Below are 13,266 nucleotides of genomic sequence, written 5' to 3'. Positions count from 1 at the left end.
ATTATATTTTTTTATGTTAGTTGTGGCCGGAAGGAGGACATGGGCAGGCTGTAAATCGCCCACAGGCTGAGAAGGGTCTGGCTGCAGAGTTACACTTGCATCGTCAGGCTTGTACTCTCAGGCTTGTACGCTCAGGCACCCACACTTCCTATGCAAGTGACGTCATTTACAATCGACACCTGCACCTGTCACCTCACTTGAAATCAACACAAATGAACCAAAAGTAAGTTTTCAGTTCAGTTCATTTGCGTTGACAGTGACGATGTTGTCAAATAGTTCTAAGTACTCAAGTTGTACACCATGACTGATCTTCCACCCCCGAAAAGCAATTAGTAAATTCATCATATGATTAGATGCTTTAATGTAAATTTACCAAAGCACGCTCCTATTAACATTCATACCAGCAAAGCTTATTATTTATTTATATAAACTAATAGCTTTTATTTTAAACATTTTAAGGAGTTGTAGTATTACAACTAACAGAAAAAGTACACATAATGGTCTTACAGCAATGATTATTGAATGACTTGGGAAACTATTCTTTATAACTATTCTTAATAAGTTAGCACGTCTGCGCAGGAATGCATCCATATGAAATCACAGTTGCAGTGCAGCTTCAACAGTCTCTACATGATCTCAGCCCATTGTTATAGGTTCTCCAAACATAATGTCGAGATCGACTCGATAAGGGAACATCTTCACTCACTTAACGGAAAGAAAGCAACTTATATGATGTGTAATATTACTGCAGAGCTGTTTTAAGACAAGCATTCGTGGTTCTTTACGATCTGTTTACGCAACTATAGCAACTGCGGCGCCCGTCGTCATATGTTGCCAAAAACTACAGTGAAAGCTTAGAAAAAAAGGCACTTGAGTAAGGGTGACAGATAAGAAGTTTGTTGCAACAATCTTGATGAAATTCATTACCTCAGAGATTTTTCCGCCTCAGGGACACTCTTGAGTAAAATTAATAAAGGACTTTCATGCCAGCAGCCACAGGTGGCGATTGTAAACGACGTCACTTGCAGAGGAATCATGGTTGCCTAAGCATGCAAGCCTGGCGGTGCAAGTGCAAATCTGCAGCCTGACGCTATAGCACAGGCCTTCAGTTTGAGATCCCTGCTTTACAACTTTTTCCTTTAACCTCACAGGCATCGATTTGGTCTAATGACTTTCTTAGAGTTTGATATACAGCAAATTGTATTGACCATGTCAAAAAACCCTATCATTATCCCTGAATCACACTGCACATTTATTAGATGATTTCATTTTTTCCCATTATGCATCTAGCTTAGAGCACTGTGATCTTTCTAAACAAGCTAAAACACCCACCACAAACAAACAGTCTGCTTTCAGTTATTGGATGTTCTCGTGAAAATGTTTCAGTTTTTCTCATTTCTCATCATTGTGTCTGCTCTCTGTATTGATCTCCTGTCCTAGGTTTGTCTGACTCTGCTCCCCAAGGCAAGTTGTAATGCATTTTTTTCCTATGTGCATTAATACATCACTGTGTATTACCAATGATTCAATTCAGTGTTTAATTTCTAACTGTTTCCTATCAGGGGAAAAGGGGAAGGAACTGAGCCCATTTGGATATGGTAAGAATCAATACTTACAAAAGCGTGCACACACACACACACACACACACACATACCTTATTTACTAGCAACACTCAAACATTAGGATATCAATTATTGGGTTACAATCCCTATAAATTGTGCCACCTATATAGTCACACTTAATATATAATACAATTCAACTGTGTCATCCGAATGAAATTACATCCTGCGGATGCAGCATATCTAAATGAGATCTTAAAGCAATTATCTACAGTATTTGCTGTAACAAATTAAAATATTACAATTATTTCTAGAATACCATTTTAAGGGATAGTTCACCATTTATTAATCATTTACTCTCCTTCATAGTGTTTATAGCAGTGGTCCAGAGTGTACTTTTAAGGCTTGGTTGTGTTTATAAGGTGCAAAAAAACAAAACGAAACAAAAAGTTACTTAAAAAAATTACTTAAATTATTTACAGCTATTATTTACATCATATTTTCTAGTTCCTCTGAAAGGCCCGTCCTCAAGAGGCTCTGATTGGTAAGCAAACATAATGTGCTTTGATTCACAGATCGGCTCTACCTCACCCGGAAAAGTGCCATGACCCTACAAACACACAGTTTTGTGCTGTGTAAACACAGTCAGTCAAAGTAGCGGTTAGCAGTATCAGTTTGTGCCTGAATCAGACAGAAAATGGACACAGAGGACACAGCTGAACATCACACCTACTCTTTAAAATAAAATATTTTTATTTGACAAATGTCTTTAAAATATCGTCACCTTAGAATTATAAAATTATTCTATCTGACATTTTTGTCAAAATTAAGTTAATGACATAGTCTTAATAAATGATAACCTTTTTACATGATGTGATGTTTTTTTACATTTTAAGACTTTTTATTAAAAAAAAACAAAAAAGGTTTTATCTACAAAGCCGACCTCTAGCCTGCATTTCAAATACACACACACACACACACACACACGCACACACACACACACACACACACAAGGACCAATCAGGATCAGCTTTCTTTGTCTTTTCACCAGACTGCTCCATTGAAAGAGGGAAAGACCAAATAGACACACAAAACTACTTAAGTCAACGTAAATCACTAAAGATGACTAAATAATGCTGCACCACACAAAATTGAGAAAAAACCTGAAAAGATGTGTTTAAATGTGATGATTTAAAAGCATTTTGTTTTTACATTTTACATTGAGATGAAATTTGAACTTGACTTTATTGTAACAGAAACACTTATTTAAAAAAAATAATAAATGTGAAATATTTTACCAAATTAATTACATAAAATTAACATCTGCACTGGATAAAATATTTAGCACAGCCTTGCATGCTTAATTTTAAAAAGAAAAAAAATATATTCATCCTAAAACATAACAATAAAGGTTATAGAAAGCAAAAATGTAACTCTCAAGCATAAACATGTTGTTACAACACCAAATTATATATTATTTTGATTGTATTTCTTGAAAAGTAGTCCTTCAATTAATGATCTGCCAGATAGAACCTTATAGTTCCCAGCGGAAAATGACTTTAGAATTAGAAAGTTCTATCTGCATTTGCCCTGTGTTACAATGACCAGCTATCGCTCTCCGGAGATCGCTGATTCCCACTATAATCATGGACTACACTTCCTCCTTCCTCTGGACTACATATGCATACATGCTCTCCGGTCACACTCACGCCTGCTCACTCATCTAAACTGATTACACTCGCATCACCTGAGAACTTTCAGAGACTGATTATACACCCTTCATAAGCCACTCATTCACCCATCCAGTTTGCCAAGTCTTGTTATCTTTCACAGTAGCATTACAACACGATTCCCAGTCTTGTTATCCTGTGTACCGACCATTAGCCTTGTTAGCCTCTTTGTCTTTGCCTGCCGCCTGCCTTACTGATCTCTTGCCTGTATTCGACTGTGATTCTGGATTGTCTCCTCAGCCCTGTTTGCACCTGTGTTGACCATTGCTTGCCTAACCACGAATAAACCGGCATTTGGATCTTACCTTTTTTAGTGTATGTGTCAACCCCTTCACAACACCCTGTTTGTTTTACCCCAATTTGCAAATGTAAGAGCATTTTGATAATTTACATGTAGAGTACATTTAGGGTCTCTGTCATGTTAATGTATGAAAGAGAACTGTTACACACATATTGTTTGCTGTATGGAATGCAAAAAAACTTTGAAGCTCAATATCTCAAAATCCTTCAGAATGCAGATAGAACCTTATAATTCTAAGGTGACAATATATTCGATTTATAAGCAAGTGTAAGTCATATGAAACGTTCACATATCTTTTACTAGTTTGTTATTTGACATTTAGAACATATGGAAAGTAGCCGCATAAAGAAACACTGCAGCGCTGTTTAGGATTGTGGGTGTTTACAACGGTTTGACTGGTAAATATGAATTTGTAGCTAAATTGTTACCATGCTAAACAGCATTTCCCAGTGTTTACATCCTTGTTTGCATCCTTGCTACAAGATACCTTTGATGCTAGAAACTGTGCATGTAATAGATCAATTTTAACAAATAAAACACTTACAGGTTGTGGCTCACAATCCACAGATTTGTCTATTATAGTTGAAGCTGCTCCATTGAGGAGTTTTTAGCTGAATCCAGCACTGAACTGGGAGAGATCCTAGAAGCTGTCCTTTGTCAAATGCTAGCTATATCTATTTTATAATTATCTAGAACATAGTTAAAATTAAATTGTAAGCACTTCTCTGTTTGTATCATGCCCTATGGAAGCCCAATACAGAAACAGAAAAATCTCTGTGGAAAAACCAGCATTTGGACGACATTTTAGCTTTCTCTGCTATAACATTACATCGCCCCTTTGCTAAGCATGGGATATGCGCATAACCTGAAGCATTTGTGATCTCACTAGCCTGGATATTTTTTTTTTTTTTTTAGTCCCTTAACTTTGTTTGCTGTAGGCTTTGCTAAGCTAACTCTGGAAAAGCCAATATCTCTCTTTGCATTGAACTTTGAACATATTACATTCAGAGATGTTGTTTATGTTCACACAACTATGATATACATTAACTAAAGTTTAAAATATGATATCATAGTGGACCACCACTTTAAACCTTGATGAGTTTCTTCTGTTGATCAAAAAAAAAAAAAAAAAGAAGATGTTTTGACGAATGCTGGTTGCTGGAATCTATCTACTTTGATAGTAGGATTAAAAATACTAAGTCAATGGGTGCCAGCTACCAACATTCTTCAAAATCAGTTATTCTGTGTTCAACAGTAAGAAAAGGAACTTAAACTGGTCTTGAACTATTGAAGGGTGAGCAAATGATGGCAGAATTTTTTTTTTTTTTTTGTATTAGGAGGAACTCCCTATAAAATGTGTAGGCTCTTTGAAATTTGATGAACTTCTTAATTATTTGAAGAGACTTCACTTTATTATGGTACCATGGTATAATTGTATCATTCTGAGAATGCATTAAATCACCATAAACATAGGCCAGTGCACAACATGAGGCAAAATGGGCTACACAACATCACTCACAGCACAATTTTAGATTTGACCTCATCAAATAGTGAGTGTACAATAGTGTAAACACTAATCGTTCTTGATACATCCTTGCTGACAGTGAAAAACCGCCTACTGACCTGTCAATCAACTATTTAAATCTAGAATTATAATATCACATGTGGTATAGGGTCACAAAAGTGGAATGATCATATCACATTGCTCTCTTGTCAAACTTCAAGATATACAGAAAAGAAAGGTTATAAAGGGAGAAAAGTTATGAAACCATCACAGCCGACACTAGATCAGGCTGTCCAAACAATCTGAACAGCAAGAGGGGCAGTTGTCAGGGAAGAAAACAAGAGGCCAGTTCCATCACTGACAGAACACCAGTGCTCTTGGCTGCCCAGAAATCAACAAGCCCTTCAGCTTTGACTGGTTGAAGAGTGGCTGGAGGCAAGACTCTTCTGCCACAATTGCAACATCATGCCTGGATGTCTTCAACATCTTTCCACCCGTCCGTCCATCTGTCTGTCAATCCCCCCCTAACATCCACCTATCCAGTCATCTATCCATCCATATATATATATATATATATATATATATATATATATATATATAAAATCTCTATCAGAGGTCGCTTTAACTGAATATTTTCCGTCATTGACAGATTTTTTTCAGCAGTGACGGAAAAATCTGAAAGTGATCCGTCATTTTGACGGATTATGCTGTGAGGGATCGATTGTAATTTGTTGCTAACTGTAATTCCCACCCCTGTCCAGCTGATGGCGATTATCCTTGTTTTGTCTCCTCTTGTCACCGCTGTGTAGTTGCAAAAACAGACAAACCTGTCAACAACACAATCTTGTTTTTCCCAGGAGTCTCCTGTATTTCAGACCCATCTCCCGCATCGTTCTATCTCCCAGGAAACTCCTGGAATTCCACCACCTCCCCCCACTCTTCAGCTTTTTGGTACGGTCCCCATGCGCACCGAACACAAAGCGCAACCGTGCCCATACCTGCTCCGCGCCTTTCAGTTCGCGTGCACCACACCTACCACCTACCCCTTCCGCTCTTCACTAGCTGAAGTAGCTCTAGCAATTCCGGTCTCCAGTGTGGCAGCAGAACGCGGCTTCAGCCTCCAGAACAAAATAAACTATCCGGAGAAGTCGACTTTCCGAGGCAAAGACACAGAATTTAATGACAATTGCCTCTGCATCAGTCTCCCTTGATGCGCCTGATTACACACAGGCAAGCACCCAGTTCAGGTTGACGCAGGAGGAAGATGAGTTAAGGCAGATAGGAGTTTTTGTTTGTTTGTTAAATAAATAAATGAATAATTTAGCCTATATGCTCGTCGTGCAAGTTCATTATTAAAATATGAATGAAAAAAGCGATTAGAAAATAATTAAATGCTAATTAAACGACGGTCAATAATAGGTTATGAGGGAATTTTTACAACCCTCTCCGTCAAAATGACAGACAAGAGAAAGTCTAACGCGACCTCTAATATCCATTCATTCTATACATCCATCATGCATCCACCTATCAATACAACTTTCCATCCACCCATCAATATATACATCCACCATACATCCACCTATCAATTAATCAGTCCATGAATTTATCCATTCATTTAACCACCCACCCATCTATCCATAGCATTTATCTATTCATCCACCCATGCATTAATCATACTTCTCTATTCCATGTACCATCCATCTATTCATTGTCTGCCCATCCATCCATGCATGTACTTATTTATGCATCTACCCATGTGCCCATCATCCTTTCATATATCCTTGCACCATCCATCTATTCCTTGTCTTTCCATCCATCCATGCACTTATCTATTCACCCTTGCATCCATCATACTTCCATATACAGTATCAATGTACTATCCATGTATTTCTTGTCTGTCTATCCATCCATCTACTCATGTATCCATCATACTTCCATATATCTAAGCACCATCTATTCCTTGTCTGTCCATCCATCCATCTATGCATGCATTTATCTATGCATCTGTTATCCATCCATCCATCCATCCATCATCCATCCATCCATCCATCCATCCATCCATCCATCCATCATACTTTATCCATCAATCCATGCATGCATTTATTTATTCATCTACTCATGCATCCATAATTCTTCCATATATCCATGTACCATCCATCTATTACTTGACTGTATATCTGTCCATCCATCCATCCATCCATCCATCCATCCATCCATCCATCCATCCATCCATCATACTTCTATATTTACATGTACCATCCATCCATCCATCCATCCATCCATCCATCCATCCATCCATCAATCCATGTTTGCATTTATCTATTAATCTACCATGCGTCCATCACACTTCCATATACAACCCGGGCTCATTGTGGAAATGTGGCCCCGCGGACGTTTCTGCAGACCGCGATTTACGTCCCGGGAGGTACGTATTCGAGCGTTTTTTTTGTTTTCACGGATCCGCGAGAGGCTGCTGTGCGCGCTTTTTCGCGTCTCAGGCGGGCGCCTCTCGGGGGCGCACCATTCTCGCGCGAAAAGCCGCCGGATCGGGGGAAAAAACAAAAAACAAAAGCCCTTGTCATCGATTTCGACCACGTTTTCGGATCCCGCCGCGTTCTCGCCCTCATTTTTCAGATTCCGTTTTTTGTCTCACCTAATTTCCGGAACCTGCTGTTCCCCGGACTCGATCCCGGTCGTCGTCCACCGCGGCCGGCTCCGGCTCCTCCTCCTCGTCCGGGGCCTCCGCTCCGCCGACGCAATGCTGTGAGCTAGACGGACAAACTGATTGCGTCGGGAAAGCCCTCCACTCGGAGACGAGCTGTCGGCCGGCGAGCGCGAAGAGGAGGGGCGGAGCGGCGCCACACCGCCCCGCAGCGTTCGCTCGAAAAAAAACAAACGCGGCCTTTACGTACCTCTGGCCACGTAAATCGCAGTCTCCAGAAACATCCGCGGGGCTACGTTTCCAGAATGAGCTTGGGTTGTCCATATATCAATGTATTATCCATGTATTCCTTGTCTGTCCATCCATTCATCCATCCATCCATCCATCCTTCCATTCATTTATCTATTTATCTACTCATGCATAATCATTCTTCCATATATCTATGCACTATCCATCTATTTCTTGTCTGTGCATCCATCCATCCATGCATGCATTTATCTATGCATCTATCATCCATCCATTCATCCATCTATACTTCCATATATCCATCAATCCATGCATGCATTTGTCTATTAATCTAACCATGCATCCATCATTCTTCCATATATCCATGTACCATCCATCTATTACTTGTCTGTTTAACTGTCCATCCATCCATCCATCCATCCAACCATCCATCCATCCATCCATCCATCCATCCATCATACTTCTATATATACATGTACCATCCATCTAACATCCATCCAACCATCCATCCACCTATACATACATCATTCTTCCATCCAACCATCCATCCATCATCCATCCATCCATCCATCCATCAAAATGTCCACCCAACAATTTATACATTCATCTTTTAATAAATATTTCCATCCATACATCAGTCAGTCCATTCATCCATGCATCAATCAATATTTCCACCCATCCATCATCCATCCATCCATTCAAATTCACCCTATTTACTTTCTTAATTTAAATTACTTTATTATAAAATTTACTAATGCATATTCCTTAACATAATACGCTACCATGTTATACTGCATTCATAACACACTATTATTATTATGTTTTTGTCTCTTGAGTCTTTCTTGAATGATATATCTGCAAATTGAAATGCTTTATCTCTTATCCAGACTATGAGAGTTTGAGGATCGGGGGCTTGGCGTTCGCCGTTGTGCTGTTTGCTCTGGGAGTGCTCCTTATTCTCAGTAAGAAATATATTACTTTGAAATTACTGTGGGGGGGGGAAAAAATGAGATTACAGCACAATAGCTAAACTAAGCAGCCTCTCATAAAATATAAATTATGAAGCAGTGGCTTTTTTTAACTGAGCATGGGATGAAGCTATATCGTGAAAATAGAGATGAATGAGTAAATGTCACACTTGGTGACAGAGATATCAATGAAGCCATGCAAGCTATTAACATCTCAGGAATAGCATATGTAAAGAATTATTATCTCCTGTTATCCCAGTCATTATCCCAGAATAAATCCTGACAGGTAATTTGTATAGTTTGATATTCATCAGTTTGATCTAAATTGCTTTGCTTGTGTGCAGGCCGCAGATGCCGCTGCAGTATCAACCAGAAACCCAGGTTAGTCCTACTCAAACCTCTATGAAACTCTGTCATTATAGTAACAAGGGATTTGGTTGAACAGAAAAAAAGTTTAAGCCACTATAATTGTTCATAGAGTTAAATAGGTATGTTTACATGCATTTAAGTTTAAAAAACACTTTTTTTCTTAAAATGTACATTGTATCTTCAACCCCCATTCTCACAGTGTCTAAAAAAGTTTATTTAAGTATTGGGTCTCTGTAAATCTCTGCTTTCCTGCTCTGATTGCTCAGCCTGTTGTGATTGGTCAATTACGGAATGGGTCAGAAACCAAATGCTAATTTCCATACCCAAATTGTACAAATTTCAACACATCTGTTTGAGTACAAATCGCTGTCTTTTGAAAGTAGGCGTAATGTGCAATATTTTGGCATGTTGACAACATGAACCAAACTTTGCTTGATACAAAATTGACTGCAGTGTATAAGACTTTGGGGGCAGTTTATTCAGAGTACATATTTATTTTCCAATGCACTATTTTTCTATTGTTTTTCTAAGTAATCATGCTTGTGAGATGTATGTGACCCTTACACTCATGTCTCACATCTTTTGAAGCACCACGCATGCAAGCACCTCATTTTTTAGACACTATGTATAGATCTTAAACTTTTTACAGCCAGTGCTGCTGATCAATATCAGTTACAAAGCAGTGAACCATTCAAAAGAACTCTAAGGTGTGATAATCCTTGTAAGATTGTTTACAGGCATTCAGTGTCCAGATAGCCTCTCACTTTATGCTGATTTTTTTCAAACCATTCCTGAGCACTAAGTCGCGCAATTTTAGAAGCAAAGATGTGTTTGAGCCCTTATTCTGCAAAAACAACTGCTTGTATTATTTTATCCCAGTTATTTCATGGGTATTGTGGTGCTTCCACAAACCAATAAAAAGTAGGCACTTTAAATAAAATAAAACCAATAAAAAGTAGGAACGCTATGTTCTGAGGTGTAATAGTTTTAAAGTGCAGTTAATAGTGCAGTTAATAGTTGTAAATTTGTACTAACCTACATATTTAATCCAAAAATAGCATCAAACTGTCAAAATGAGTGATGTGACAGACAAGTGTATGGATATATTAGATTAGATTCAACTTCATTGTCATTACACATGTACAAGTACAAGGCAACGAAATGCAGCTTAGGCCTAAGCAGCAGTGCAATAGTAGCAAGTGCAGGATATAGGTATAAGTTATAAAGTGCAGTTATAGTGAAACTATGGTGATATTTACAGATGGATGTACTATGAACATTATATAGAGGTTGTATTAGCTATAAGCAGAGGTTTACAATAACTGAATATAGGTACAGATTGCTATTAGTAATCGAAAGTGTCCATATAGTTAAATTTATAAGCATATAACATGTTCACTGAGAGTCAAGATAAGTGAAGTTTATTTTTAAACTAATTTCGAGAGGATCACTTGCTTATGATTGACCGGAGCTGGTCCCACATTAGCTAACACATGATTTACCAATCAGATGTTCCATACCACAGTCGTCTTCGTTTTGAAGAAACCCCCATTCTATCCCTGTCTCCTTTCCTAGATTGGCCAGCTTGGAGGCCCAGCGGTTAGCACTGTTGTCTTACAGTAAGAATGTTACTGGTTTAAGTCCTTACCAGGCCAGTCGACATTTCTGTATGGTGTTTACATGTTCTCCCCATGCTCGCTTGGGTTTCCCCCAGGTCCCCCGACTTCCTCACACCATTCAAAGACATGGGACTAAGTTAATTGACTAATCTAAATTGGCACCATAGATGAGCTCCTAGACAGCAGTATAGCAATCCCAAATTTGTCATTAGCCATAAACAGCAATGGAGTTCTTGAGATCTAAATGAGCTCAAACTTGCCCTGCAAACGGGAGGGAGCCCCAAGCTTGAGGATCTTACAAGCTCATGGCTCCCTCCAGGGACAGCATGCTAAACACACTTTATAATCAATCATCAGCTAAGTGTGGACTCTTGAAATATTCGTAGTTACCAGAATAACCCTTGTTATTAGTTTCAGTGGTTGTAATCTGGGAAAAGCATACCTTGTAATTAATAAACAGAAGTATGCAACACCCGTGCAGGTTTGTTCAGGAACTAAGATTGGAATTGCTGATCAGTTGTTTTTGATCACGAGTTCATTTTTTGTGAGACAAACTTTTTATCACGCACTTTGAACAACTATATTACACATTATATCAAGTGGAATTTCCAACTTGACACCATTGGGGCACTTTAACCTAAGGTATATTTTATATTTTCTCAGGGCTCCAGGAGATGAAGAAGCCCCAGCAGAGAATCTCATGGTTTCCAAGAGTAAGACCGAGTGTTATTTTCACTATTTTTGGTAATTTTGTTTTTTAAACTGAACACTTTATAACTTCTATTTATTTCACTCTTTCTTGCTTATAAAGCCAAGGAGACTCCTACAGCAGAAAACTGAAAGAGACCAGGTACAGCAACTATCCTTATGAAAATGATTAGAGAATCAAAATGACTGCTCGATTTTGTCATGTCTGCTTCTCTATTTGTTTGCAGTGTTGTTAAACACATAGCCATGGTTGAACAACTTTACTAAAGCTGAGGATGGTGATGATGATGAAGCTGATTCCAGACCATGGCTATGATTGCAGACAGAGATTTTGTGGGAGGAGGAGACTATGACTTGGATTTTTAATGGGCCAGTGTCTTGTACGTAGACCTCTAGTCCTGTCATGTGAAATCAGTATCTGTATCCGTCTTTCCGTCTTTGGCCTTTTGCGACAGTCTGTCTTGAGTGAGTTGTTTTAGCAAAACTAGCCACTTTCTTCTAACCACTGTTAATGTTTCTTGGCTCCTCCCCCAACTGAACGTGTACGTACAGATTAAAGGAACGGTTCAAGCAAAAATGAGTGTTATTATTCCCTTCTGATTCAAGTTATGAGCTAACTCCCGCAAGTTATTTGTTGTAAGTATAGCACAAATTGAGAAGATTATTTAAGTAGCATTTATTATATAATGATAAGCTAAAAAAAAATAAAAAATTAACGCAATAATTTTCATTTTTGCAAGAACTGTTCCTTTAATAATTTAGTCTCAACGTCTAACAGTGAAAAACTGTTAATGTTATTGGTGGTGTGACCACTTGTTATTGTCATTTGCATCCCACCTGCTGTGTTCCTCTTTTAGATTGTATAGATTATATGCAGACATATTTAAATACACTTGCGTACTATTAATTCACATGTAATGCAGAATATATATTTGAATATACAGTGTATGCATGTGTGTGCGTGTATGGATAGATCTATTGTAGAGCTTGAATGCGTGTGTGCAGGGGTGCCCACGTTTAGGGCAGCTCCTCCCGACAATCTTTCAATCATTGCACCCAGACCAAGCACAAAAACAGAACAGCTACACCACTGTACCACAGGGGGTGCCATTGTGCTGTCCCCTGATCAGCTGCAACACTGCCGGGCACAATACTGCCCTCATTTGGACCCACAGCCTAAACATCTGCGGCCTCAGAATGAGACCGCAGGAGCAGTTCACTTCACCATAGTGCCGCTAACCTGTGTCCTTTACCTTTCCATCGCACGTTTACTGTAGCGTATGTATTAGCATTCTTAATGAGATAGTTCACTCAAAAATATTGATATTTTGTCTACTCACCATTGTGCCAATAGAAATTAACCAACAAAAATTTATGTTTATGGGAAATACAAAAGATATTTTATTGGATGTCTGAACCAAGCAGGCACAGGACATCAACATGATGTCAGACTGATGTTGTACCCCAACGTCAAGGGGGCGCTACATTTTGTTTGAAAATTAAAATTGTGTTGACATCAGAACCCCAATGTCAGGCCGACATCAATGTCCAACCTAAAATAAACCAAATATCAATGTCTAATGAAGTTACAGCTTGGCAT

At 38.6% G+C, this 13,266-nt stretch overlaps 1 protein-coding gene across 2 annotated transcripts in view; it reads left to right on the top strand.

The window, feature by feature from the left end:
* fxyd6 (FXYD domain containing ion transport regulator 6) overlaps positions 1-13,266 on the top strand; it is a 45,870-nt gene that overhangs the window by 30,297 nt on the left and 2,307 nt on the right. The window contains exons 3-9 of one of the 2 annotated variants that reach the window (XR_012390382.1): positions 1,441-1,464; positions 1,563-1,598; positions 8,890-8,964; positions 9,315-9,351; positions 11,622-11,671; positions 11,770-11,808; positions 11,894-13,181. Coding sequence is in view for 1 of the 2 variants with exons in the window: in NM_199847.1 (NP_956141.1) it covers positions 1,441-1,464; positions 1,563-1,598; positions 8,890-8,964; positions 9,315-9,351; positions 11,622-11,671; positions 11,770-11,798 (251 nt within the window). In the remaining variant the exon portion in view is untranslated. 2 annotated transcript variants of the gene reach the window in all.

Source organism: Danio rerio, chromosome 15, assembly GCF_049306965.1.
Source record: "Danio rerio strain Tuebingen ecotype United States chromosome 15, GRCz12tu, whole genome shotgun sequence".
Taxonomy (NCBI): Eukaryota; Metazoa; Chordata; class Actinopteri; order Cypriniformes; family Danionidae; genus Danio; species Danio rerio.
Note: the sequence above shows the minus strand (reverse complement) of the source record. Positions and strands in the feature narration are given on the sequence as shown.